We start from the raw sequence: 27,448 nt of genomic DNA, 5'->3' as shown, positions 1-27,448 counted from the left end.
AGAATGAGTAAGCGCCATTTGTTGCAAGATATCTTTATTATAACAAAATATAAGTCCATTTTCAGATTGAAAAGATAATTAAGAAGTTTTTGAAATGGGAGTTACATAAATCTCATTATTTTAGAAGTCAATTACTTAGATACAATTTAATTTACGATATTACGCATCTTACCAAACTTTGGTGTCTCCAGATAAGTCCAAATACATGTATCTGATGCATGAGGTCAAATTTAGGTGTAATTTGTTCTAAATACATTATATTCAAGTGTATTAATTAACATATATATAGAATACATAGCAAATCTCGCTCGCCACTCTCTCATGTATCTGATATCCCAAATACATGCGAATCATTCCAGATACACATGTATCTAGTGTGATTCACATGTATTTAGGATACATATAAATATCGCTCGCTTCTCTTCCTATTTTTGTGTATCTGGTAACAAAAATATATGTATCTAAGTGTAAGATACGTAGAAAATTCTTAATAAGTGGTAAGATATATAATATTTTAAAAATATAGATAATAATAGTATATATGGTAGTGAAATATGTTTAATTAGGTAGTTTTTCCTTTTTTTGAAAACTGAAATGAGAAAAGCAAAACATAAAATTGACTTGAATGACAGCTACATGACATCTCCATCTTGTAGTAGGGACATCGTGTTTGTTTTTCTCCTATGCCACATGTGTTCTGTTATTCTTAATCTCTAAGTAATCCCATATTTTGGTTGATGATTCACAATCTAATCTATCTAATTATGCACCTCCTCCTACTTAAGGAGGAAAAACGTGATGGCGATTGGCAATTGGGAAAGATAATTAATATCGAATTAATGAAAAGGAAAAATATAGTTTAAAGGTAACTAAGCAATTAAAATCTGTTGAGTACTCTTTCATCTGCAATGGCATTCAGCCAATGGAACAATAGTGAAAGAGTTGTTAAAAAAATTATTTACACTTAAAATGAACTTTGGACCTAACTCAACCCTAAAAATTAGATTATAGAAAAAAGATTGTTCAAGATCACGTAAGGGCCCAAGTTACTTCATCCACCTCTGATGTGAGATTCTTTCTATATTCATCACGCTCCCCATCCCCCACCCCCAAGACATTGTACTCCATGACGTGGATAAATTATAACATCAGTAGTCTGACTCTAATATCATACTAAATAATTGAACTTAATTTAATTCTAAAAGTTAGCTCAATAATTTAATAATTTCACTCATTTTTTATATTGTTGTCTTGTCATTATCTTTAGGTAATAATGTTAGTGAAAAATTACAAAATAATAAAATTACAAGATTACAATTGAAAAATAAAATAAGAAACAAAAATCTCTTCAGGTTGAGGCGTGGATATCTCGCTCTCTTTAAGGAGATTCAAGCCCACTGTAGCAAATGTTTTTCACTGGTCCAGCAATAGTCCTCTTTGACTTGTCCCCTCTAGGATACAACAACATTCACAAAGTATAACTCAACAACTCTGGACAAGAGTTGAGTCCAAAGCTCTACAAAAAAGAACATCTTCCTTCAACTAATAAAAACTCTCTTTTTGACAAACTTTATGCACTCTATATTTTTCTCTTGTATGTTGTGTATCCCAAACCAAATGAAGACCACCACGATTTATACTAGAAGAAGTCTTCCTAGCAATGAATAAGAAGATAAATGGTGTAGTAAATAGTGAAGATAATGGTCTTAAAAGTTACATAGGTTACAAGGTATAATAATGGATGATAATGGAGATTGAATGAAAAAGAATTAGTGGTCATGGTTGACCACCTTCTGCCACTAACAGTAACTTCCAACATTTTGTAACCATCAAATAAAGGGTAATAGTGCCTAAGGGAATTGATTCACAAGTGAGTAATTAGGCAGTAATACCTAAGGTTGCAGCAATCAAAAGGGATAGTCCTCCAACGGCAACAATTGTAATGCCACAACTCCCATTTCCTCTAATGAATATTTACTGTGGCAGAATGGCTATTAAGCCTATGGCAAAATTATGAGACAATTTTAATAATAAAAAAATATTAAAATGCTCAAAAAACCAACAAATAATAGTGTAAAAAATATTTTACACGATTAAACTATATAAATTATACAATAGTTGATATGACTACCAAAGTGCCACCTCATGGCACAATAATTTATTTTGGACTATGAGTGAATGAATGAGTTTTAATTATAAATAGAGCACTTGACAAGATCATATTTGTATCAAACACCATACACTTTCTCTTCATAGTGATAAGAATCGATCTGATGGAGGAGGAGAAACACCACCACCACCTGTTCCACCACAAGGACAAGGCGGAGGAGGGCCCCGTCGACTACGAAAAAGAAACTAAACACCATAAACATCTTGAGCAAATCGGTAAACTTGGCACTGTTGCTGCCGGTGCCTACGCCTTGGTACGTTTATATAATCTTACCTTATATATAAACGTTATTATCGATTATTTATAAAATCATTTTCTTCTATTCAAATTACGATCAGATACATTTGTTTCCTCTAGAGTTTTTCTACCGGGAACCTAGTAGATTGGTCACCATCATGTGCTTAATTATGATCTAAAGAACAATAATTATACCTCACTAATATTTATTTATTTTATTTTATTGGTGTTCATTAGTCAGGATTTTCATCGGGAAGTGGAATAAATCAATCCCTACTAAAATTACTTTATTTCCTCGATTTGATCCAAAAATCGATAATTAAGAACGGAAGAGTAGCTACTCCACCACAAGTTTACATGGTCTAACGTACGTTTGTTGCTTTTATTCCCAAATGATCTTGTCAAAAGTTGTTGGATTACCGGAATAGGAGGATTTTTACTGGCTAATTATTTATTTACTCTAGTACAAAAGAAAAAAAGTCACAAGTAACATATAATTCTAATTCTTTTTTCTGTTTTACATTTTCAGTTTAATTTCTTGATATATGTAATTAAGAAAGGGGTGTGAGAAAATTAAAGAAGATAAACAGAGAAGAGATGATTTTATTTGTGAGTAAAAGAGTTTATTTTCTATTTAAACACTTATACTCTAATTTCACATTAAGTTCACCTAATTACAGTAGCTCTCTATCATCTTTATAAATTGTGTAATAATAAAAATTATTCTACAACTTCAACTCTTTATAAAAAAAAAAAAATTAAAAAAAGAGAATATAGATGTTGAAATTACTTAGTACTCCATTCGTTTCAAAATAAATGTCATTATTTTTATGACCAACTAAAACTGAAAGTACGTCACATGAATTTGAATAGAGGGAGTAATTAGTGTTTGTTATTAATTACTTTTTCCCTCTTTTGTTGGTGATAATAAACATGAATGAAATTAGCATGAGAAACATGAGGCAAAGAAAGATCCAGAACATGCACACAAACACAAGATAGAGGAAGAGATTGCAGCAGCTGCTGCAGTTGGGGCAGGTGGATTTGCATTCCATGAACATCATGAGAAAAAAGATGCCAAGAAAGAACAAAAAAAAGCTGAGGGGGGTCACCACCACCTCTTCTAAATTGTTATTTTAATAAGATTTTAAATACTTGTTGAATTTTCATTTTCTGAGCGTTGTCGTGTTTTTTTATCGTACCGTGTATAATAACAATAAGTTCAGTGTGATATTATAAGTGGATCGAGTTGAAAAAAGTGCGAGGTCTAAACATATTTTATCCTATCTTGTGTGATGTAAGAGGTTATTCTCGCTTGAGTAGATGTATTGTGATTTCCAAAATAATCATGTGTGTTTTTGACTTTCCTCGCAATTTTCTGTTGAATTACCTTGTATAATATTGCCTTTTTAAGTGGTGTAATAAATAAATGACTTTTCTTGTGAATGGATTTGTGTGATTTCCTAAATAATGATGCTTTTTTCTTATTTCCTCGCAATTTTCTATTGAAAAATTGCCATACTATTTCTATATAATTTAATTTACTACAGTGAGTCGATTGCTTTATTTTTTAAATAATTAATTTAATTATTATTTTTAAATTTTTAATTAGTTTCACTTATTATGACAGATACTTAAAATTATATGAAATGATTTGACAGTGTAATATCATCCTACTCATAGTAAAGAAGTTAGATTGAGCCAGTGTCACTTGGTCAGGAAAAAGTATCTCGAAAGTATGATGATGTGATTATATATGAGGATTAAATTATGTAACAAATATACTTTTAAAATTAAATGTAGGATGACATGAATCTTTTTGTAATATATATATATATATATATATATATATATATATATATATATATATTATTTTGATCATCAAGAGCGCCGAGCAATATTTCGCTTTGATTAAGAAAAGAATTCTAAAACTATAATTTTTAAAATTTCAAAAATTGTCATATGATTTTGAAAAAACTATTTCACCTATTTTTTCCCTATCAATCCAACTGAGATCCACCTAACAAAAAAATTTATCCCTTTTTATTTAGATTCGATCCAAACTCATTTTATGATTGAGTAGAAGAGAAATTGAGTTTATTTTTGTGAGTTGGATTTTGAAGGTGTAAAAAAAATGGGTGAGGTAATTTTTTAAACTCAAGTGACAAATTTCAGTAAATAAGTATTTGTTAACGAAAAGAATAAATATAAATTATTTGTTAGATTATGAATTAATATGCACCACTTCATTAAATGAGGATTGTGATCCACTCTAAATTAAATTGGAGGTATATTTATGCCCTTTCCCTTAAGAATATATAATTATTGAAAAGATTCACAGCTAATTAACTTTGAACTTCTAATTCAGATATTTGGGATAGTTGAAATTCAGAAATGCCTACTATATATTTAATTCATCTACCAATAATGACTTGTTCAAAAGAATCACCCAACAACTAATTAACTTCTTCTTTTTTCTTAAAAAGAGACGAATTCAAAGTTATTGATATAGAACGAATTAAGCTAATTAAATTCATTATGGATTTGAGAATTCATTTTCAAGATTATGTCTAAATCATTCAGATTCAGACATCCAATAAATGAAAACAAACAAGGACTAAATAATGATCAAAGGGTCATGTGAGATATTAAACAAAATGACCAGTGGATAATAATTTTCTTAATTATTCTAGATTACTAAGGTTGAGATTAGTTAAGATATTAAGTATGGTGCCATGTATATAATTCATCTACTCTAAACTAAAAACTATTTTTTGTCATTTATTGTTCCAACTTGCCATATGGTGTGCCAAATTCTTCTTAACCAAGATTTTGAATTCAAATATTGAATATATAAAAAAATCAAGATATGAAATAGTTCCCTCTTTGATAGATTTTATATCATATAAATTTAAATTAATTAAATTCCGAGAAAATTAAATTCAGAAGATCACACAAAGAAACTTGATAAATTAAGTCAACTTTGCAATTCAATGAGTTATTTAGCTTGTGTGATGAGAAGAAGTAAATTATGTGGCTTAATCACACGACTTAATGGAAAAGTATTACCCCCTGCCTTTCAATTGTTTCTCTGATTTTGATTCGATATGGAGTTTAAAAAAATAAAAAAGATTGATTGATTTCAAATTACGATATGTTGAATGTAGCAAAATGTCTTTTAGTCTTGTGGTCTTAAACAAGTCACGTAGAAATTACAATTAAAATGTCATCAAAATAAAAAAGTGTTTTTATGTTTTTTTTATAAATGAACTAAAAACTAATGAAAAGTGAAGACAAACAAATTGAAATGAAGTTTAGCCTTTCTCGGTGTGTTTGGTACGGAGAAAAATATTTGTCAATTTTTCCATGTTTGGTTGATTTTTCTAGGAAAACAAACTTCTTAAAAAATAGGAAAATAACTTCCCTAATAAAAGTAAAAAAAAAAACAAGTTACATAAGTGATATTATATATCGTAATTTTTATCGTAATTTCTATTTTTTTTTAAAAAACCTTGCCGACACGTCCTAATATTAATGGGGCCATGATGACAAAAGGTTCAATTAATAATTCAAAAGGATTATTTGACTCATATGCTAAAGAAGTGAATTATTATATTCATATGAGATTCTTGTGATCCATTTCACATCAAAATCCCCACCTCACTAATTGTCGACACCCATAGCTAAAATATCTCCATCCAATTAAACTACTCTTTATGCGGATTCCACACGGGATATTCTTACACTTCTTTATCGTAACAAATATTTTTTCCCCTTAATCTTCGTTTTATATTAGTTGATCATTTTTTAAAATTAATAATTATTTCATATTAGTTGTCTACTTTACTAAATCAAGAAAATATTAATTAATTATTTCCTATATTATCCTTGTAATTAATTCCTTTTAAAAGTGTTCATATTTGTATTGTAAAATTCCCAAAAAGTTTTTTTAAGTGATTAATTAGTAAAATTATCTTCTTATTTATGATAATATGCGTGTAAAAAGGAAAAAGGAGGAAGTAATACATTATTATTATTTTTTGTCTCAAATTATATGATATGATATTTGATACAGAGCTTAAAAAATATGCTTTTTGAAATTTATAATCTAAAATAAGTCATAAATATTTAAAATAATTATAAATTATTTTATTAAATGTAAAATAAATATTTTTAAATTAGTTATTATAAAAGATAAAAATATATCATGTATCTATCACTTTCTCCCGACACCACATATACATGTGCGACTCCGCGACTTGATAATAAATTAATGGTTAATCTACTTAAAATATCATACAAGTTTTTTCTTATATATTGAAAATCGACCTAAAAAAATCTTCTTTTTTAAAGCTTCTTTACTTCCTCTTCCTTTTTCTTTTTCTTTTTTCCTTTTTGTTGTTTTTTGTAAAAGCATGTTTCGAGATTTTATGCATGTAAAAAAAAAAGAGAGATTTTACATGAAATCACTTGTCAAAAAAAGTGTTTTATTTTGACATAAATCCCGTCTGGATTATTTTCTACACCCTAAATATTAAATTCCTTGTTCATTTAAGAAAAAAAAGTATTAAAAAAAAACAAAAGAAAACGCATACGTGTAGAAATCACTACATTAAATAAAGAATTTTTATTTGCGGCAATGCATTAGCGATAATAATATAATTGATATTATATTATATTTAGTGGTAATAATATAATATGAGTATTTAACTATTTATAATCAACAATCTATATAAATATCGTTAGAGACTTTAATAAATTTAAATGCAATGACATATGACACTAACTTAGTTATCATTAAATATTTTTAATAAATATTCACTAAAAAAATTATTGCCATTAAATGTCTCTTTTGTCGCGGTGAAAGGATTATTAGGTAGGTTCCTCTTTTATCTAATTTAGGAAAATGCTATAAAGATATATCACTAAATGACAAGAGACTTGGAGATCGATAGCGAGATACAGTTGGGTCAATTTGGTGTGATGTGATAATTCATGAGTTGTTTTTAGCAAACATTTTCTTCATCGAATCTTACTTCGTGAAATTCTATAAGAAAAAATACACAATCTTGTTAATTTTTGCATGTATGTCTATTTAACAGTTGAAAGTATCATAGAATAGCAAAAGAAAAGTATAATTGAGAAATCTTCTGCTTACCCAAGATTGTTAATTAAGATTAGAAGACTCAATTAAAGAAGAGGAAGCTATGAAAAGAAAAGGATGATATTGGATAGGAGAACTTTGTTGTGGAAGAAGACTCTTTGATTTAGGTTGTTCTTGGGTTACATACAAATAACAATGGTCACCCCTATTCCCTATTTATACTTGTGTAGGGATGCTTCTAGAAATTATTCTAGATACATCTACAAGAAAAATCTCGATATCCTTATCTTCCAACTATCTAACAAGAATCTAGATATTTCTATAATTCACTATAAATATCCACTTCTCTAGAATATCTAAACAATTCTTAGATACATCAAGTACTTAAGGTATATATTACTTTACATATCTCTAGAATGTTCTACTAATTAATAACTAGAATTATTTGTGCCTCCAAAATATCATCTTTAATTTTCACAAGTACAACACGTAGGTCGAAATACATTTTCTCTTTCCATGAACGTTATTCTAAACTTATTAGTTTTTTCATGCCATTTATTGAATTTAGTTTTACTTTTAATTAGAAATTTTGTGTTCAAACTATCAAAATATGCCTAATATTAAAGTGTTTAATTATTTTATTTTTATTTTTTTGGGATAGGGGGGCTAGCTTTGGTTTATCAATATGGATTATGGTGAGATGATTGAGATTCTTCCATCCTTAATTAAAGGTCTCTGGTTGACCTTTAGGTATGAAATAAACCCTATTAAAAGTGTCGCCCCAAAAAATGAGCCTTGAAAATATACAAATTTAAATTAGCCAAATTCCAATATAAATATCAGACATCGAACGAAATTTTTTTTAAAATTTGGATGGGGAGGAGGAGGGGAGGCTAGGGCTTTTCCCTTTAGAATGGCAGTTAGACGGACAAAGACAATAAACCAACAAATTAAAGACTAGCATACAAATAAACTATTCGACGAAAAAGCTTTTGCCGACACTCCTCAAAATAATCATAATGCCGACGCTATCAATACATTAATGAGCCATCTGGCTTGGAGTATAGGATAAAATAATTTTAGGGATAAAATATAAGATTATTTAATTTTGTATTTGGTTGGAGATATTAGACAGTTCTAAAATTGTTTATTTCATCATTTATACTTTAGTATTAAACGATAGGATAAGTTAATCTCATATACATGGTGAAGTAACTTATCTAGAAATAATTAATTTGACATAACTTATTTCCAACCAATCGATCACAATTTCTTTGTATAGTTAAAAGAAATTACTATATATCAAGCATTTCATGTGGGGAGGGGTTGGGGATTAATTAGGTTCAAAATATTCAACATGTCCAAGTGTGATATCCAACTTTTTCTTGTGCTTTTAATAGGATCTTAAATATACAGATAACGTGACATTGTTGAAAGATTAACAAATTCTATAAAAACGAGTTATGGTTCTCTTTTTTTTTTCTTTTAGTAACAGTAATGTTTAATTAACGTTATGACAAAGACTATCTGAAATCTGAATAAAAAAAGTAACTAATAAACTCACAGTTGATCAAAGCGTATAGCAAACGCGTATTGATCTGATAATTTGCGGCCAAACATCTCGTTGTCATCCTCAAAATATCTTGTGATTTTAAAATAAGGAGGTTTGTCTTTCAGTTGAATCTCGATACATTAGTCAGAAAAATTTGAATTTTTTAGGAATTTCAAAAAAATAATTATTTTTTATTTCAAATTATTCACAAAAATTCAAAAATTACTCTAAAATCATTTTCCACTCTGAAACAATACTCACAATTTTATAACCTGGCACACAATTTAAGAAATAAATAATCAAGACTTTTGAAATTTTTAGTTTATAACACTCATTGAATCAATGGTTTTATTCAACAAGTAATAATTGAACAAATAATTTTTTAAAACAGATTAAAGAACTAATGAAACAAACAAATTAAAATGAACAGGCACATCATAATATATACGTAGTTAGAGACGTTAATTACGGGGAAAAAACAAAAGTAAAGTTTTTTCCCCCATAAACAAACAAAATGAATAAAGCAAGTTATACATCATATCAGCTGCGCTGATTTTAACAATAGAATTAAGCTTACTTCAATTATTTTCTCCACTTGGATTGAAAAAATCCACGTAACAAACTTCCATCATAAAAATAAATCATGAATATTGGATAAGAACTTGTACACGTTCATTGGACAAACTAATTAATTAGCCCCCACTTCACCTCCACTTATAAATACCACTTAATATTAACAAGAAAAAAACATCCCAAAGTATATATTTTGTTCTACTAATACTACATTTTTTTCATATAAAATTATCACCAAAAAACATCATGGCTGAAGAGAAGAAACACCACTTTGGTGGTCTCTTCCACCACCACAAGAACGAGGAGGAAGACACCCCCGTTGAGAAAACTACATATGAAGAAACAACCTATGGAGAGAGTGAAAAAACTAGCACCTATGGTGAGAAAACTACCACATTCGGAGATGACAACAAATATGGTGAGAAAACTAGTTATGGTGATGATACATATGGTGAAAAACCTACCTCCTACGGAGGAGATAATACATATGGTGAGAAAACAAGTTATGGTAAGGGAGATGACAACAAGTATGGAGAGAAAACTAGTTATGGTGAGGGAGATGACAACAAGTATGGAGAGAAAACTAGTTATGGAGATAGCGGATACGGAGAGAAACCTAGTTATGGTGGGGAAGATGACAACAAATATGGAGAGAAAACTAGTTATGGAGATAGCGGATACGGAGAGAAACCTAGTTATGGTGGGGGAGATGACAACAAATATGGTGAGAAAACAAGTTATGGTAATGAGGAAGGTGGCTATGGTGGAGGAGTTGGTGAGACTACTAATTTTGAAGAGAATGAAAGTGAGACCAAAACTTCTGAAGATTATAAGGAAGAGAAGAAACACCACAAGCATCTTGAAGAAATTGGGGGACTCGGAGCTGTTGCTGCTGGTGCCTTTGCTTTGGTAAATATTTTTCATACAGACTCTTTAATTCTAACTTTCCACGTAACATGTTTAAGACTACAAGATTAAAGGACATTTTGGTACATCCTGCGTATCTTTAGTTTAAGATAAAACATTCAAATGTCTTCTCTTTACTTTTTGAAATTCCGTGTCAAGTGATTAAAACCAGACAAACAAATTGAAACAAAGGGAGCAACTACGTACGCTGCTCCATTTTTATGATAATTTCTTCTTCCATTAATTATTTTATGGTATGAAAATTTCAGCATGAGAAGCACAAGGCAGAGAAAGACCCAGAGAATGCACACAAGCACAAGATAGAGGAAGGAATAGCAGCAGCTGCTGCAATTGGTGCTGGTGGATTTGCATTCCATGAACATCATGAGAAGAAGGAAGCAAAAGAAGAAGAGGAGGAAGCTGAGGGAAAGAAGAAGCATCATTTCTTCAATTAATTCTCCTATCATAATATATTTACCTCTCTTTGTTGTGTGCTGATCGATCTATCCTTTAATTAATACTCAGCACCTAAATAATTTGTATGTGTGTTACAGTACTCTTGTGTTTGATGTAAGCGTTACTTGGTCAATTTGGCGTTTTAAGTCACCTACATGTTGTAGTACTTTGCATGAGTGTGAATAATACTATTACGTATATTGTTTTTCTTAAAATTATTTCAATTAGCATACTAGTTGACTCTCAAGTATATGTCCGTTCGGTACAAAAGGAAAATATTAGATTTTTTTCTTTGTGTTCTATATTTAAGCGAAAATATTATCTTAAAAAAATTTGTATATATTTAATCTAAATAAATATTATGAAAGGTTGTGGTGGGGAATGGGGATAGGGATGGGCGCTACAGCCTACATGGGGTAGGGATGACGTGTGTTGGAGGGTAGAGAGGGTACGATCAATATGGAATGTCACTAGTAAAACTTGTTTTCCTATTCCAATGCGAAATCATTTTCCTCATTTTCAAAAATCTTAACCAATGAAATAAATATGAAAAAATTAGAAGAAAATGTTTTCCTCCCTACCTAACACTCTCAGTTTCTCAGTCAACAGAATATAAGACCAAGAAAAAGGGGAAGAGATTTAAAAGAAGAAATGTTTTCCTCTCTACCTAACACTCTCAGTGTCTCAGTCAACAGAATATAAGACCAAGAAAAAGGGCAAGAGATTTAAAAGAAGAAATTGTTGGACCTGAAAGCAAGAGTGGCAAATATGAAATATATCTATAATTACTAAAATATAATTAGTAGATTGAAGGTAGATTCAAAAAAATTAATCAATTTTTACTAATATTTGAATAGCTTATTAATGAAATTATGAAAACCTATTGTTTGAAATGAAGTATGCGAGTTTAACTATTAAATGAACAGAATTATCAAAAGACAAAGGATTTTGTTATATAATCAAAATATAAGCAATTACGGGAATTTTCTCCATCATTAATTAAATATTCCGAGTTTGAGTCTTAAACATAAAATATATATAATAAAATCTCACTAAATTAATATGGGTGGGATCATAAAATATTATTAATTTATAGAGGTATCATTTAATCGATAAATTAATATTTATTAACTTCAAAGAGTGTTTCGATATCGCAAAATTCGTTCGGGATGAAATCTCAAAGATTTTAAATGAACCCACTTGTGAAAAAATCATTCATGAACTTGATGTCATGATTAATAATCTCAGCTATAGCAATAAAATGGATGTTAATAACTCGTTGGATGGGTGAAAATGATACATGTTTAGGGGTTCAAAATTTAGAAAAAATTGTGGATACTATTGAAAAAAAAATGTTGATGATAAAGTTGAAGATGATGCAATACATTCGGAATTAACCAATTACGCGTAAGGAAGCACTTATCACATTTACAACTCTTCATAATTTTATGGTGCAGTTTGAAAAGACAGCACCAAAACCTTTTGATGCAATTAGAAAAGTTAGAGATGAGTTTCAACTAAATTTAAATTTTAACAAAAAACAGACCACAATAGAATCATATTTCACTAAATTTTCTTAGATATATTTGTACTTTTAAGGAATTATTAATTTATCATATTAATGAGACCATATATTTATATAGGGGTCTTCTGAAAATATATTATTTTATCGAAATGAGTGCTTTTTTTCATTGGCTCAAGTTGGGACCGGAAAAAAATATTATCTTAGAGAAGTTATTAATTAACTAAGTATTAATTTAGTGAGTTTAATATATATATATATATATATATAGTGGAGAACCTTCCCTCGGTAAGGGAATCAATATGAATTAGTTGGAACTTCAAAATTGATATCAAATATTGTGTGGAAAATTAATCCAACAAGTACTCTCTTGATTTGGGCAAGAAATGAATAATATCCAAATCTTTGTGGTTGTGAAATTTCCATGGCTTTCCAAATAGTGAATTTGAATATAATGTACATGAAAACTAAGTCATATCAATTAATGTAAAGTGGAAAATTGTGTGTGCCACCAGTGATGGAGATTGAAATTAATCCCAAGTGCCCCATATTAAAAATCTACTTTAACATTATTGCACTACTGACCACCACATATCTTTTACTTGAAAGAAATCTTGATAATTGTCATGAGTTGTCCATTTATCGCAATATATGGTTCTAGTACAACTAATTAGATGGTTCTAGTGCAAGTGTACAATTATAGTTTATAAATGATCTTAGAAATTATTAATTTATAATTACGAGTTTATATATTATTACTTACAACTTGAACCTCTTCTTTGTTCTCTTAGTTAAGGATTTTTTTTTTTTACTTTTTTGTTATTATAGTACTGTTTGAATTTGAAGCTCGATGGGTGGATTTTACAGTCAAGCTCCCTTCTATCACTGCATTCAATTTTCCGTCCAGCCCCGATACAAGTTTTATGATAGCATCCAACTTTCAATTTGATATGATTTATCATTCATGAACGTTCATAAAATCCATCTATTTAGCAACATGTTTATTGATAGCGCCTTGACACTGCAAGCAACACAACATGTAGCAAGAAATCCAATTTAAAGAAAGAACCAAATATAAATTTGATGTCAATTGTTGATTTGTTAATTTTAAACCTTTTAAAAGCCTTAATATTTTAATTTCCTGCCTTCTTAGTATCAATATAATTAGCTACTAATAATTTTACAAAAAATTTACCCAGAAACAAGCATGGTAAGACAAGCATGGTTGTCGTCAGCTCATATCATAAGGTGTTGGATTAAGTCCCACAAAGAGCACAACTCAGCTATTGCCTCACTAACTAGCTAATCAGACGCGAGCCCCTCCTTCAACGGATTACTCCTTCAGAAAAAATATGCGATATTTTATTTTGTAGCTTTGTTCTTTTCATGTAAATTGATCAATTAGCTTAGTTAGTTAAGAGTTAGTTAGGTGGTTGAGATGTTTTTCTTAATGAGTACACGTGTTTTACACAATTGTGTTGAAGGTATTTAAGCTGATATATAACAATGACACTTTACATTGTGTGTGACTTGTGTGTCTTTTATCTCCTATTTCTTTTGGGATTCTTATATCAAAATCATCAAAATAATAATCAATAAATAAGAAAATAATATATATATATATATATATATCTTTTGTATATTAATTAACGATTGTAATTATTTTTGACAAATGGTCAAATTTTAACAATTCCTTTTTTTGTAGTTTTTCTATTAGTTCCGTGTGTGCAAAAATTTGAGTCTGCCGACAGGCAACTTAGTCGATGAGGCAAATTGATAAATCAAAGTCAAGATCAAGTCATGTGTTTGATTATGATTAATTTTACACATTTGTCACCATTAATCATTCAACACCTATAGTTTGTTCTTCTCATTTTAGACGGTAAATAGAGATAAAGATTTTTAAAATTAATTATTGGCACTTTAAACATCATTATATCGAAATCGTGATCTTGATGATTGTGACCCAGATATCGAGTTAATTGTATGAGTGACAGTTTTGTTAATTGTACACCTAAGTATATCAACATATATAGAAGAGTAAATAAGCAATATTAATTAGTATATATATCTTTTGTTCTAAATATAATTGATTGTTTTGACAAAATGAAATTATTATTATTTTTAAAAAAAATATGAAGTCAATTTTTTTTTCATGTCTAATCATATAGCTCCAATTAGTGTATTAATTGGGCGAGACATTTAAGGAAAGAGATTAAAAAATGATTTCTTAAATAAGTATTCTTTTTTATGTATCAACAATGTATCGTTCTTAAAGAGTATACAAAATCTTTATAATGATAGATAATATACTCTTCTCGTTCTTTAATCAAGTGTTTATTTTTAGGGAAAATTGTATATAATAGCAAACTATTAATTCAAATTAAATGATATAAACATAGTTTGATTTAATTGTACTCCATAGCAAACTGTTGCTATTTCGCCTCTCTCCTAGTGAATCTCACTTGCCACTCTCGTTCTCTCCCTCGCCTCTCTCGCTTTTATACAAACGCAAATGTATAAAATGTGTTTGTGTTTGTATAAAGCGAGAGAAAATTGTATATATACATATATTTTCGTTCCCCTCTCCCAAATCTCGCTCGCCACTCTCCCAGATCTCGCTCGCCAGTCTCTCCCTCGCCTCTCCCGCTTATACAAACAGAAATATATAAATTGTGTTTCTATTTGTATAAAGCGAGAGAAAATTGTATATACACATGCAATACATATATCTTCATCCTATACACTTATAATTATACAATACAAATATTCCTGCCCAGTTCTCTTTTGCCTTTCTCTCTTTCTCGCTTTATACAAACACGGATTATACAATTGATCTTTTGTATATGTATACCGAAACAGAAACAGATTATATACAACTACTTTCTTTTGTATATGTATAGCGAAATATACATATTTATGTTTGCTATGGAGCGCAATTATGCAAACTATAGCTATAGCATACATATATGATTTTTGTGTCTGCTATATGTGAAAGTTGTTCTTTCTAAAAATACAATTTATTCTTATAACTTGAGCTAAAGCGGATAATTATTTTTAATAAACGGGACACGTAAACGAAAGGGAGAAAGCATTATGTATGATGAACTATGAAGAACCAAATACTAGCTAGTCACCATGCACGTCCAAATTAAAGCTGTCAAAATCAAAGTTCTTTTTAAGTGAAGTTTAATTTTTCTTCCTACTAGAATATGCTTGAGCTTAAAATATGTGTAATCAAATGCACTATTGCAAAGTGCCTTCTTCCAATTGGCAATATGGCATTAAATGGAACTAGCTAGCTAAGGGTCCTTTCAACATCAATAGGTATTAAGAAGATGAACCACTTTGCCACCTACTTTGTTTCAATTTTTCTACACCTAATTTCTGTGGTAAAGGAGGGGGCCCCTTGTCAAGCAAATTGATAACCACTTACCTGCGCTACAAGACATTTAGTGGCAATAATTTTTCGCAAATATATTTAGCGTTATCGATATTTATATAGAATGTTGATTATAAATTATTCTCAAAGTTTGTGATCAAACAATCTAACATGGAGAATGGACCTACATGGGTTTGATTGTAGTGTAATAATTGTGAATTGTGATCACTCCATGGAGAAAGGACCAACATCAAATTCAAACCTATGAGAATGAAAAAAATTGTTGAGACTTGAGAGTGTCGCCTCTAAAAATGAGCTCTGTGATGCTTAAATTTAAATTTAATCAAACTCCAATACAGATATCGAATATTGGATATGGGAAATTTGAAAGAAAAAAAAAATATGGAGAAGGGAGCTCTATTTCTCCTTTATGGATCGATTTTAGAACTTACTATGGGAAAGTCTCAATTGTACGAGTCACATATTGAAGCAGTCTATATAGTATATAGTATTAACCAGCATTGACTAAATGGTAAAACTAATAAATGTTGCTTGAAATAATTGAACCATATTGATTGTTCTTTGTTGATTGAATGATGTCCATTGTAGTATATAATAGTGCAAATTGTACAATAGACGGGGTCAAACAATTATGTGAACACTAAAATAACAACATACTAACGTAATCCCACAAATAAATTATGAAGGTAGAAAAGTGATTTTCAATAGACTCTCGACTCAAAACTATCTGAATGAACTCCAAATTTCATGCTAGAATTTGTGTACGATCTTGTTGCACTATTTGTAGGGTGTGGACTGGGCTTTTATGGTCCATAATGGCTGAAAAGTCCAATTAGTAGTCTTTTCTTGGGTACCTATGAATACTAATATTTTAAAAGGATGACTTGAGAAAGGAAAACTAAAGGAGCTATAAGGTAACAAGAACAGCTTATATGAATTTTTATATGATCAACTTATGTAAGAGATAAATACTGATAAATGTGTGTGCACAATAAGTATTAGTAGCACAAACAAGTTAAACATCAGACACCAACGAGAAGAGGGAGGTACAGTTTCACTTGTTTTGTAATCTCTTTCTCGATCAGAATCCAAAGCTTGTAAGGATGTTTAGCACGGTTGGGGGAAGAGAGACTACTCGTACAGTTCATAGAAGGATGTGTACTGAAGAGGAACATGCATTCATGAACCAGAACATCTAATGTTCTCTTATTTGCTTCCACCATCCCCCAAACCCGATTATGTTCTATTGATTGTTGTCAAGACCTATTTCTTCAACTACAAGATCTCTCACAGCCAACGATCAACTAAATTTTCAATTAGAATGTGTTGACAAATAAGACACAAACTAGAAAAGCCCGTAAAATACACAAGAGTAACAGCTAAGACCACCCTCCTCTGTGTGTGTGTGCGAGAGAGAGAGAGAGCACTGATCCAAGCAGCCATGAATTTATAGACGTAAGTTGTGACAGCTTGAAGATTGACTGATAGGTATTCAAAACACACAATCAAAAATGACAAATGCTAAACTTAGCTGCTTCAAATCCACACCTCATTGACAGTCCTGTTTCTTATGTACAAAATACAAACTACATCCCCCAAAAGAGCGCTTGCCCACCTCTTGAGAGATGGATAGCAAGAAAATTATACATATCCTCCAACCAAGCCTGTAATCTGATCAGTCTTATTTACTTGATAAGTAATATAACGGGAAACTAAAAAGCACCTCGAATTTTAAAATTTCAGCAAAGTGCTATTGCATGATCATAAATACATGCCAAACTTTCCTCACAGAAGAATTATTCACAGGCATTATATATCACTCAGGGAGAGGAGTACCCGATGCTGACGAAGACGGTTGCAACGAGCGGATTTTGATATTGTATTTCCTATGAGTGGTTATTTCACTACCAGAGGCTGTATCTGATGCATCGGCTACAAGTGGGTAAGAAGAAGCACTATCATCATAAGCAATTCCAATATCGTTACCACATTTTCTGCACTGAAGTTTTGTTCGCCGCTGGAACAAGCCCCAAGAACGTTTGGAGAAAAAGAACGGTACACACTTGAATTCATCAACCTGGGTAAATCTGCTCTCATCAATGGACAAGAAGGAGATCATCCCTTTCTTAATGGACTTCCCATACTTGGATCCAATGGAAGCAGTATTGCGACTTGATGAGTTAAGGTTTAACTCATACCCACAACTGCCACAGCTGCATCAAAAACAAATCAGATAGATGATTGTGTTGCTAAAGAAGCAGTTAGACATAATAAGTAAAGACAATATCTACGAAGGTAAAAGAAAGAATGGCACAATCCACGGTAGAACCAATACGTTAATCCAAATAACTGGATTAAATGATTTATTTTTTTTTCACTTTTCGCTCACATACCATTTCTCTATGTTTGGGACAGTTAGCAAATACACACCTCATATATTTACAAAGCATACAACATTAGAATGACCCATGTCCATTAGAGGTTCATTCTGATTCACACACAGGCATCATTCTCTTTAATAAAACTAAGCAGACAAGAGGAACTCTATGTATGCCAACCTGCCCCTACCAGCACACTAGCCGGGGAGCACTTTGTGACTGGTTAACGCCTCTTTAAGAAGACGGAGTTAGTAAAAAATCAAAAAAGCACCCGCATTTCTCAGAAGTGTAGACTAAAAACTGTATCTCAATTTTCTTTATGATTTAGATGCTTCAGGTTCCTAGTGGCTAGTTCTGCACAAAATGTGAAGCTTACCTCAGAATTACTTTACCTTTATATAATAGGAAGTAGTTATGCTACTAATCAGCCTTAAATAGGAATTCAAAACAACAGATACATCTTAAGTTCTCAGACATTCTAGCGTAAACCATAAGTAGGTATAAATATAGTCTCTGCTAAGTTTCATATAGAACCATAACCAGGGAGATGAGTTTTTGTTTGGCATCAAATCAACTTTTGCTAAGCCATGACTGGTGTCCATTCCCTTTTTCCTTTTTTTGCTACTTGGTGCAAATTCAATTTTACTTTTACTTTTTTGGAGTTCAAAAAAACATTATGAAAAGCACAAACTCCAAAATGATGGTTTTCGCAGATCTAATTGACAAAAAAAGGTAATGACAGTTATTTAACTGAAAATCCAAAAGAACAATAGTAATCATGATGGCTTTTTCCTCTAAAACCCAAGCTTTAAATGTGCTTTGTGCTTCAACCTCAAACCGACTTTAGTGCCTTTTTGCACTGTTCGCTTTTGACTAGGTAAAATTTTTTAGCTCACTGAAAGAAATTATATCAGACATTGTTGCCCTCTCTTCCAAGAAAAATAAAGAAAGAAAAAGAACCCCTAACGTGTTCTATCAGTGACAAAATCTACGGCAGATACTTTTGCCCAAAATACAGTGCTGGTTGAGTAATTAGATTTACTAGAAAACACTTTCCAGAAAATGGCTAAATCCTAAGCAACACCATCAAATCTTCAAAGTCAATATGGAGCCATTTCTTTGCACTATAAGATACTGAGACTAATATCCAACATGTAGAATCACACCCATGAGCCCTAAAGTTCAAGATCTTCAATGATTCAGCGATAGCCAAACTTTTCATCCAACATTGACAAATGTGAATAACTTCATCATTCCCGATAATAGAGCACTACATTGTGAAAGGCTAATATCAATTCATCTATTCACTACTTTTCAAAACTACCTTATATTACTGACAACCTGTTATTAGAAGTAGTACAGTATATGGAACTATTTAGAGATAATTGGTGTACTTATCAATAATCGAAACCTAAAATATGAACCTCACGATTCAATGAGAACAAAATTGTCAATATATTAATCTATAACCAAAATATCCCCTCGATAAGCAGTTCATATAACATCATTCTAATTGCAAACCATAGCCTCATCTTCAATGGTGAAATCTGAACAAGTGGCTATAACATCTCCAACTAAGATGAAGTGATGAACCACAAAGGTACCAACTTTCATCCATGAAACAGATGTTTCAAGTCAATAACTCAATTAGATGTAAACCGAATGAACAATACATGCATTAAACCCCTTGACCAACATGCCAAAGATACAGCAAGAAACGAAAACCATGCTGGGATGTAAAGAAGGAAAATTCAGAAGGCAGGAGAAAATGAGAGAAGAGAAAACTTAATTCGTTGGTGATATTTTATTTAAGAGACAATTCCTTTGTCACCTTCCTCGCTCTTCTTGTCCATTTTCATATGTGAAAAATCAAACTGCAATTTTCAACCCATAGACAGAGAAGCTTCTAAAGGATTTCTATTTGATTATTAAAGCTCAAACATGTCCACAAAACCCCTTGTTTTCTTTACAGATTTAATAGGTTTCTCAATTTTAAGGCCTTACTTATGGTCGTGTGAACATTAGTTTGAACTTAAGAATTTAGCTGTCCAGTATCTATCAAAAGTGGTCGGAGCCCTCATTTCCCCCCCTTTATTTTAGCTGTGATCTTCACAAGACCAAGAAAATGACTTGAATGTAAGACATATTACAACTTTAGGGTGATTGTCAAGGATTGAGAATGCAATGTCGATAACCGAATCAGATTTTAGTCAAACTTTAAACTTTAAGAAATTATCTGTCCACTATCTATACATGGTGTTTATTTACCTTGAGAAAGCATACGATAGAGCATCACAAGAAGTCTTTTGGTGGTTGTTGGAGAAAAAATCAATTCATATTAACATATACATGTCATAAAGGACATGTAGGAAGGAGCTAACACTAGTGTAAGATAGTGGTAGTAAAAATAAATGAGTTTTCCATAATCGGGGGTCTATACCACAGATCAGCATTCAGGCTGTACTTGTTTATCCTAATTATAGATGAACTAATTAAGCATATGTCACATGGTAGTATGCTCTTTATAAGCGATATTGTGTTAATTGACGAATCTAGCAAAGACGTCAACCAAAAGCTCGAACCATGGAGAAATACTCTATAGGTGAAAAAACCACAGTGATTTAAGGAGTTAAAAGCGATCAGATGGAAAAAAAATCATATGGAATGAAGTATCAAAATACCTAGAAGTAATTATACCACAGATCAGCATTCAGGCTGTACTTGTTTATTCTAATTATAGATGAACTAACTAAACATATGTCACATGGTAGTATGCTCTTTATAAGCGGTATTGTGTTAATTGACGAATCTAGCAAAGACGTCAACCAAATGCTCGAACCATGGAGAAATACTCTATAGGTGAAAAAACCACAGTGATTTAAGGAGTTAATAGCGATGAGATAGAATGAAAAAAATCATATGGAATGAAGTATCAAAATACCTAGAATCTCTTGGAGCCCATGAGACCCAGTGAAATAGGACACAATAGAATAAAAGAAATAATATCGGGGATACCAATTAGTTGGATTAAGTTTTTTCATCAAAACAACAAGTTGGATAAACCATAAAGTTTAATCATGTTGATAAATTTACTATAAGTCTTTTTTAGATAGGATTTTTTTAGCCTTGTTAAAGATTTGTATATCAATAGAAAAAGTAAAAAATTTACTAGTGTTAAAGAAACTAAATTTTTAAATATTGAATCGAGATAGCTTTAAATGAGGCGACATGAACAATGAGGATTCATATAGCTAACAGTCAAGTGTCAACTAGTTTAAGAATGAGACATAGTTGTTGCCTAAATGCTGTATCTAAAATTTCATTTTAAAGGAATAAAGGAACAAGACATGGTTTACCTTTTCTCTCTCTTCTTTTTTTATGAATTAAAAAGGAACGATACAATGAGATCTTTAACCAAAGCAGAATGAAAAGATTCTAGAAAACTTCGTAACTTGAAATAAGTAGAAGATCAAAAGATAGCAGTGTAGCACCAAATGAAATGCAAACAAGTAGCTGAAATCCTTCAAGAGAAAGAGTGAGACTACAACATTGTAACAGGTACAGTTTGTCTCATATCAAATATGAATTCCTATAAAAGATATAATATTTACCTTATAATTCAGTTAAATTTCTTATAGTATAATCTCTCTCTTTTTTTGCAACAAAAATAAGGACAATATAATCTAATCTTTTTAGCTAAAGAAACTTGACTCCTCAACTAAGTAAGAAAAAACAACAAGTTCTTGTCCAATGTGCTCAAACTCTCGCTTCTCCATATCCGAGCAGCAATGCCAACAATAGGGAGGTAGATTAAAATGCATGTACACTTAACTTCACTCACTTCATTACCTAATACAACACTAATTCTTTTTTCCCCAAGAACAGCAAAAGTGCAGGTATTAACACTCTATAAATAAACATCTAAATTACACAACATGTGTTCTCACTAACATGGAAATTAAACTTAAAACAGAGGAACTCAATTAGTATTTTCATACTTTCATGAATCTTCTGATCGAATTAATTGCTATTCCAAACGACCAAGTCATAATGAGATCAAAACCGATGCTTCCTTGGCCGTGTGGAATATGGATTAGCATTATGTCATGATGACATACTCAATATTTCTATCATCTATGCACGAACTTAGAGATCAAATATAATATGTTTCTTTCCATTCCTCGTGAGTCATTTATTTCTCCGAAACCAAACAAGAGATTGAAGTCATCTTCCTCCTCTTTCCTAAAAAGTCGACAATGTAACACCATTGAGATACTTCGAATAAACTTGAGTCCGATTTGACCTAAATAATTGCAGCTCAAGATGAGCATATTATTTCCCCCTAAAATTGATATGATTATTCCAACAGCAAAATCCAACCAACCCACACAGCAAATGATTCCACAAAAATTAATTAGTGCACCTACCAAAACATGGCCAGACTCAATACTTACCACCCACAAATTCCAATTCCCAATGACAATTTTTCCCTTTTGGATATTAAAGTATGTGTTATTACTTAAGAAATTAAAAATGGAACCACAAAACAGAAACCTAGTTCTAAAAATAAAAAGTTCAAGTCACCATCATAAGATTCCTCTTAAATTAATACTTTGAGAACCATGAAACACCAATTATAGCACCTAATAGCACACTTAAACTCAAAATCAAAGACTTCAAATAGAAACTCTAATTTGAATCACAATTATTTTAATCAGATATTAAATTAAGACTCTTCACTTCAAAAAAGGTGCAGAAGTAAGCGAACCTGTAATAGACATCTCTTCTAGAAGAACCAAAAGAGGAATTTTGATGATAATTCAGATACCCACTTGAAGTTTCCATTAATGCACCGAAAAAATACAAGCGATTAGCAATGGCGGAGAAACTAAGAAAGGTGGTGTTGGTGCTTATTCACTACTCAACGGCTAAGTGTTTTCGAGTTAATTAAAGTAAAGTCGGACGTCACGCCGGAGTTAGAGCCTTCCGCCGGAAGTTTAGCCGGAGAAAAGAGGAGGAGGGACGGAGAAAATGATGGGAAAATAGGAGAGGAGAAGGGTTTAAGCGTTAGAGTAATTTGATTGAATCCGACATCATGTTGTTGAACATGGGGAGGTGGGGGGTGGCTCCCACAAATTAATAATTTATACTTAGCTATGTTGAATTACTGGCAAATTAAAAAAAAAAAAATTGAGGAAATTTTTTTGTATTATTTCTTTCTTTTATAATATGACCATTTGATATTTTGAATTCACCTGCTCGACTAATAAGATTTGTATCGCATAGAATTGAAATTGAATAAATAACATATGATCCTTATTTCCAAGTAATTAGTCAGCGTCTTTGTATATATATTATTCGAATTTCTTGACTCACAATATTAGATATTTACACTTTAAATTTCATAACTAAATTGTGATATCGCTGCCTTTGATGATATTATCTTTTCTAATTTCTTATTCACTTGTGTTAGTGACAAAGAGGTTGGTGTCTGTGTTCTGGCTTTGGGAGCACGTGTTTTGTTTGCCTTTGTCAATTATAGCATACTCAGTTAGCTCTGGGAGCACGTGTTTTGATCCGGGGCAATTTGCAAGATATGTTTCATTTTTTCCTTTTATATTGATTTAAGATCATTACATTTGAATTAATTTTCAAACTTGTAATAGAAAAATGTTTTTTACCAAAAATACCTCCATTTTAAAGTTCAAATTCATAAATTGAGACATTTAACTAAAGGTACGAAAATTTTAGTTGTCCTACTCGCTTTTGGAGGTGAATACTTCAAAAATAAAGAAGAAAGATCAATCTCTTCTCTTTTATTTTTTCAAAAAAGAAAAAGAAGCAAGATTGTAAAATATAAAGAAAATAAATATGGTGAATACTTATCTGGTTATCTGAATACCTACATCAAATTAATTTAAATTAATATGAATGTATGATTAAGATGCTAAGTAATTAATAAGTGAAAAAGTATATATTAACTAGATATAATTAAGTAATTACTATTAAACATGCAGCATTTATATTAATAATTTAATATAAATATCATATGCATATAAGCTTTTATGAATGAAAGTTATGAATAAAAGGAAAATAATTAATAGTTAATGGTCATGACTTGGTCAGAACTCAGAACTCATTCTCAAGATTTTACTCTCTACATATATATATTTAGTGTTGGTTGTCAATTTGATTTGGTATAGTATGTCGTATTAGTTCTAGAAAACAAATAAAGTAGTCTTTTATTGAATTATTCTTTTTAGTTTATAGTGAAAAGCAAATATAGAAGAATAGTCTTATAGGTCGATGTCAACGTATATAATACGATTACAAGTTAGAAGAGGAAAAAAGTCTTTTTTTTCTCCAATAATTATTTTTCAGCTGTTACAACTTTTTATATTCATATTTTGCTTGCAAGTTTTATGGTTAACAATCATTAGATGCATTAGTAGGTCTGATTATAATAAATTAATACTTATTTATATTGAGGGATCATTATACTATACTCTATTAATATAAGACATGCATCTTTCACATAAAAGTTTATAACTTAATTATGATTAAGTAATAGTACATATTCTTGGTATCCATTTTAAATCACGAGTAATTTAATTTCGTATTAGAAAATTTCCTTTTTAAGGATAAAAATGTTTACTACAAAGACAATTTCTTTGCCTTTTGCGAGATGAATGTCTTGTAAGGGTAATGCAAACACGTAATTAAATACACACAAAAAATCATAAATATGAAATATATATTTTATCAATCCATCACAATCTCTCTGATGATAAGTATATCTATTGTATCACTTATACTATATATTATAATTAAGTCCTCACAAGCTATAATTGGTGTGTGATTTATGATTGCTCAAATATTTACATATATTCCTTTTTCTGATTTTGCTCATTATATATCCCCCACCATAAAATCATCATAACTTTCTCTTATATAACATCATCATGCAAAACTTTAATGAAGAATATTCGGGTGAAAAAAAAAAGTGATAAAAGACAAATATCATTGGAATCCAATAAAAGCTAGCGCTGTTCATCATATATATTATAACCAAATTTAGCACATTCCAAAATTATTACTATTAAATCCAAAAGTACTTTCGAAATCCTAATTTCACCTTTGCAAAAATTATCTTAATTAGACATTAAACTCTACAGCAGATTCAGGTGAAGGGGTGCCACAATAACCACGAAGAATATCAACTTCTTCAGCAGTAAAACCAACGGAACTTAGCATAGAAGGCCAACAATTATAAGTTATAGTTCTTATAGCTCTACAACAATCTTTCCCTAAATAAGATTCACCATTGAAGAAGAAGAGTATGATCTCATTCGTGCACGATTTCAACTCAAATAACGCGTTCCAACATACTGGCATGCTAGCTTCTCCTCCTCCGTCTTCGCCTTCTAGTACTTGAAGTCTAGCAGCAATACCTTGGCCAGGTTTAATTTTGGACATGTTGGTTGCTATAGCAGTAGTTGTTAGAAGCCATGAAACAAGTAGTATTAGTGAAAGTTTGAAAGGTACCATATTGAAATGGGAAATATGAAAATATAGTATATAGTACGTGGAATATAATGGAAAATATGATTTTTTGGGGGATGGTTATTTATAGGTGTACATAGAGTAGTCATAGAGACTAACGTAACGGATGTAAAAGTTGAAGAGGCAGAATATTAATTAAGATCAATTAATTTGGTAAATTAACTTTAATCATAGTAATTAGTTTAAAGTTTATGATTTCAGTTAATAATATATGTGTATGGAATGTGAAAAGTTGTAAACCTAATCAAAGTATTTTATTTTTATTTCGTTTGGTAGAAATATTAATTAATTAAGGATGGATTACTTTGTAAAGGAATCGGCTTAATCATACAACTATGACGAAAAATATTTATGAATTTTTCATCACCTATAAAAGCTACCTAATCAAATACCTAACGTACTTATTTTAGACTGATGAATATCTCCGATTATATATATAATTAGAATACACGGAACCTAACGAGTTAATGTTTCGATAAAATTTAATAATTTTAACTTCATTTTTTGTATTTCTTGTTTTTAAAAGGATATTATTAATATAACAAAATAATTTAATTGTGAAACCAGTCGTTATATTATCTTGAAATTCAGAATCATAAATCAAGAAACTATAAAACCATTTGGTGCATTTATTGAAATTTATTTCAATTCATGGCCTATGTGTTATTTGATTCTTTTCACCTTTCCCTCGCTATATTACTTCACTAATCGATCAACCATAAGTATTTAGCCTTGCTTTGTGCTCTTTATATCCAACCTGAGTATTTAGTTAATTTGAATCAACAATATGCGCTATAACAAAAATATTTTTTAACGGTAATAAATAAGTACATTAACAAAGAGTGTTAAAGTCTTTACCGACATTACTTAATTGTCATTAGATCCAATATCGTTATAGGCTTTAGTAGCATTTATAAAGATAGCTAAAAATATACTATTTGTGTCACTAAATAAACGTATTTAGCGGCAATTAAATTATTACGTTAATTAATTATCACTAAAGATCATTTTTGGTGTAATGATGTCTTGAATTGGCCCAATGTGTAGATTGGATTTTGATCGTTAAGGCCCAATAAAGCATCAAGACCAATGCCACAATGCCAAAGAAACCAATAGAATCTGTAATAACTAAAAGGGAGTTAGGTTTGACTTTTGTTGATAAACCACATGAAAGAAGGTGGATTTACAATTTCTTAACTATATATATAGTGATGATATAGATAATTTGGGATTAAATCTTAATCATGTTAGTATATATGTTAAGGTTCAACATTTATTTACAAGTCTTTAGTCACGCAGAGCCAATCGAAAATGTATAGAACTTCTAGTGTTAGAAAAAATTAGTTTAAATTGAGCGACATGAATACAGTCGATAAGGACCCGATAGTGTATTTGTGGACCCAAAAGATGAGCCTAAAACCCAACTCATAGTAGAGGAGCCCAGCCCACACCTTTGTCTGGTCATATAGAACCCACCTACCTAGGTTATGTACAGTTAGTACAAGAATGGAGCATGTGGGCCTAAAACTTAATTCCATTTCTAAATGTGGGCTCAAATGCCCTACCTAGTTCCTACTTCATAAG

The 27,448-nt window shown here is 30.6% G+C and overlaps 4 protein-coding genes across 4 annotated transcripts; 2 read left to right on the top strand and 2 right to left on the bottom strand.

The window, feature by feature from the left end:
• The first annotated feature begins 2,212 nt into the window (after positions 1 to 2,212).
• Positions 2,213 to 3,853, top strand: LOC125833991 (abscisic stress-ripening protein 1). Its single transcript, XM_049513165.1, has 2 exons — positions 2,213 to 2,423; positions 3,355 to 3,853. The coding sequence occupies exons 1-2, from the start codon at positions 2,274 to 2,276 to the stop codon at positions 3,532 to 3,534; spliced, it is 330 nt and encodes a 109-aa protein (XP_049369122.1). The 5' UTR covers positions 2,213 to 2,273; the 3' UTR covers positions 3,535 to 3,853.
• Positions 3,854 to 9,865: 6,012 nt separating this feature from the next.
• Positions 9,866 to 11,213, top strand: LOC125833977 (stress protein DDR48-like). The gene is made up of 2 exons (XM_049513152.1): positions 9,866 to 10,545; positions 10,812 to 11,213. The coding sequence occupies exons 1-2, from the start codon at positions 9,883 to 9,885 to the stop codon at positions 10,995 to 10,997; spliced, it is 849 nt and encodes a 282-aa protein (XP_049369109.1). The 5' UTR covers positions 9,866 to 9,882; the 3' UTR covers positions 10,998 to 11,213.
• Positions 11,214 to 17,435: 6,222 nt separating this feature from the next.
• LOC125834003 (uncharacterized protein At4g08330, chloroplastic-like) lies at positions 17,436 to 23,407 on the bottom strand. Its single transcript, XM_049513179.1, has 2 exons — positions 23,070 to 23,407; positions 17,436 to 18,136 (listed from the first exon to the last, which is right to left on the bottom strand). Exons 1-2 carry the CDS (start codon positions 23,144 to 23,146, stop codon positions 17,740 to 17,742), a joined length of 474 nt encoding a protein of 157 aa, XP_049369136.1. The 5' UTR covers positions 23,147 to 23,407; the 3' UTR covers positions 17,436 to 17,739.
• Positions 23,408 to 25,456: 2,049 nt separating this feature from the next.
• LOC125834137 (egg cell-secreted protein 1.2-like) lies at positions 25,457 to 25,849 on the bottom strand. Its single transcript, XM_049513324.1, has one exon. The coding sequence runs from the start codon at positions 25,847 to 25,849 to the stop codon at positions 25,457 to 25,459; it is 393 nt and encodes a 130-aa protein (XP_049369281.1).
• Between the last annotated feature and the right edge of the window lie 1,599 nt (positions 25,850 to 27,448).

Source organism: Solanum verrucosum, unplaced genomic scaffold (assembly GCF_900185275.1).
Source record: "Solanum verrucosum unplaced genomic scaffold, falcon-dt-bn FXZP01000108.1, whole genome shotgun sequence".
Lineage (NCBI taxonomy): Eukaryota > Viridiplantae > Streptophyta > Magnoliopsida > Solanales > Solanaceae > Solanum > Solanum verrucosum.
This window is presented reverse-complemented; position numbering and strand designations above follow the sequence as displayed.

Coding starts and splice junctions, on each gene's coding strand:
- LOC125833991 (XM_049513165.1), top strand. CDS start 2,274: ATGGAGGAGGAGAAACACCACCACCACCTGTTCCACCACAAGGACAAG. Junction 2,424..3,354: donor CTGCCGGTGCCTACGCCTTG/GTACGTTTATAT, acceptor GAATGAAATTAG/CATGAGAAACATGAGGCAAA.
- LOC125833977 (XM_049513152.1), top strand. CDS start 9,883: ATGGCTGAAGAGAAGAAACACCACTTTGGTGGTCTCTTCCACCACCAC. Junction 10,546..10,811: donor CTGCTGGTGCCTTTGCTTTG/GTAAATATTTTT, acceptor TGAAAATTTCAG/CATGAGAAGCACAAGGCAGA.
- LOC125834003 (XM_049513179.1), bottom strand. CDS start 23,146: ATGGAAACTTCAAGTGGGTATCTGAATTATCATCAAAATTCCTCTTTT. Junction 18,137..23,069: donor AGAAGAGATGTCTATTACAG/GTTCGCTTACTT, acceptor TTTTTGATGCAG/CTGTGGCAGTTGTGGGTATG.
- LOC125834137 (XM_049513324.1), bottom strand. CDS start 25,849: ATGGTACCTTTCAAACTTTCACTAATACTACTTGTTTCATGGCTTCTA.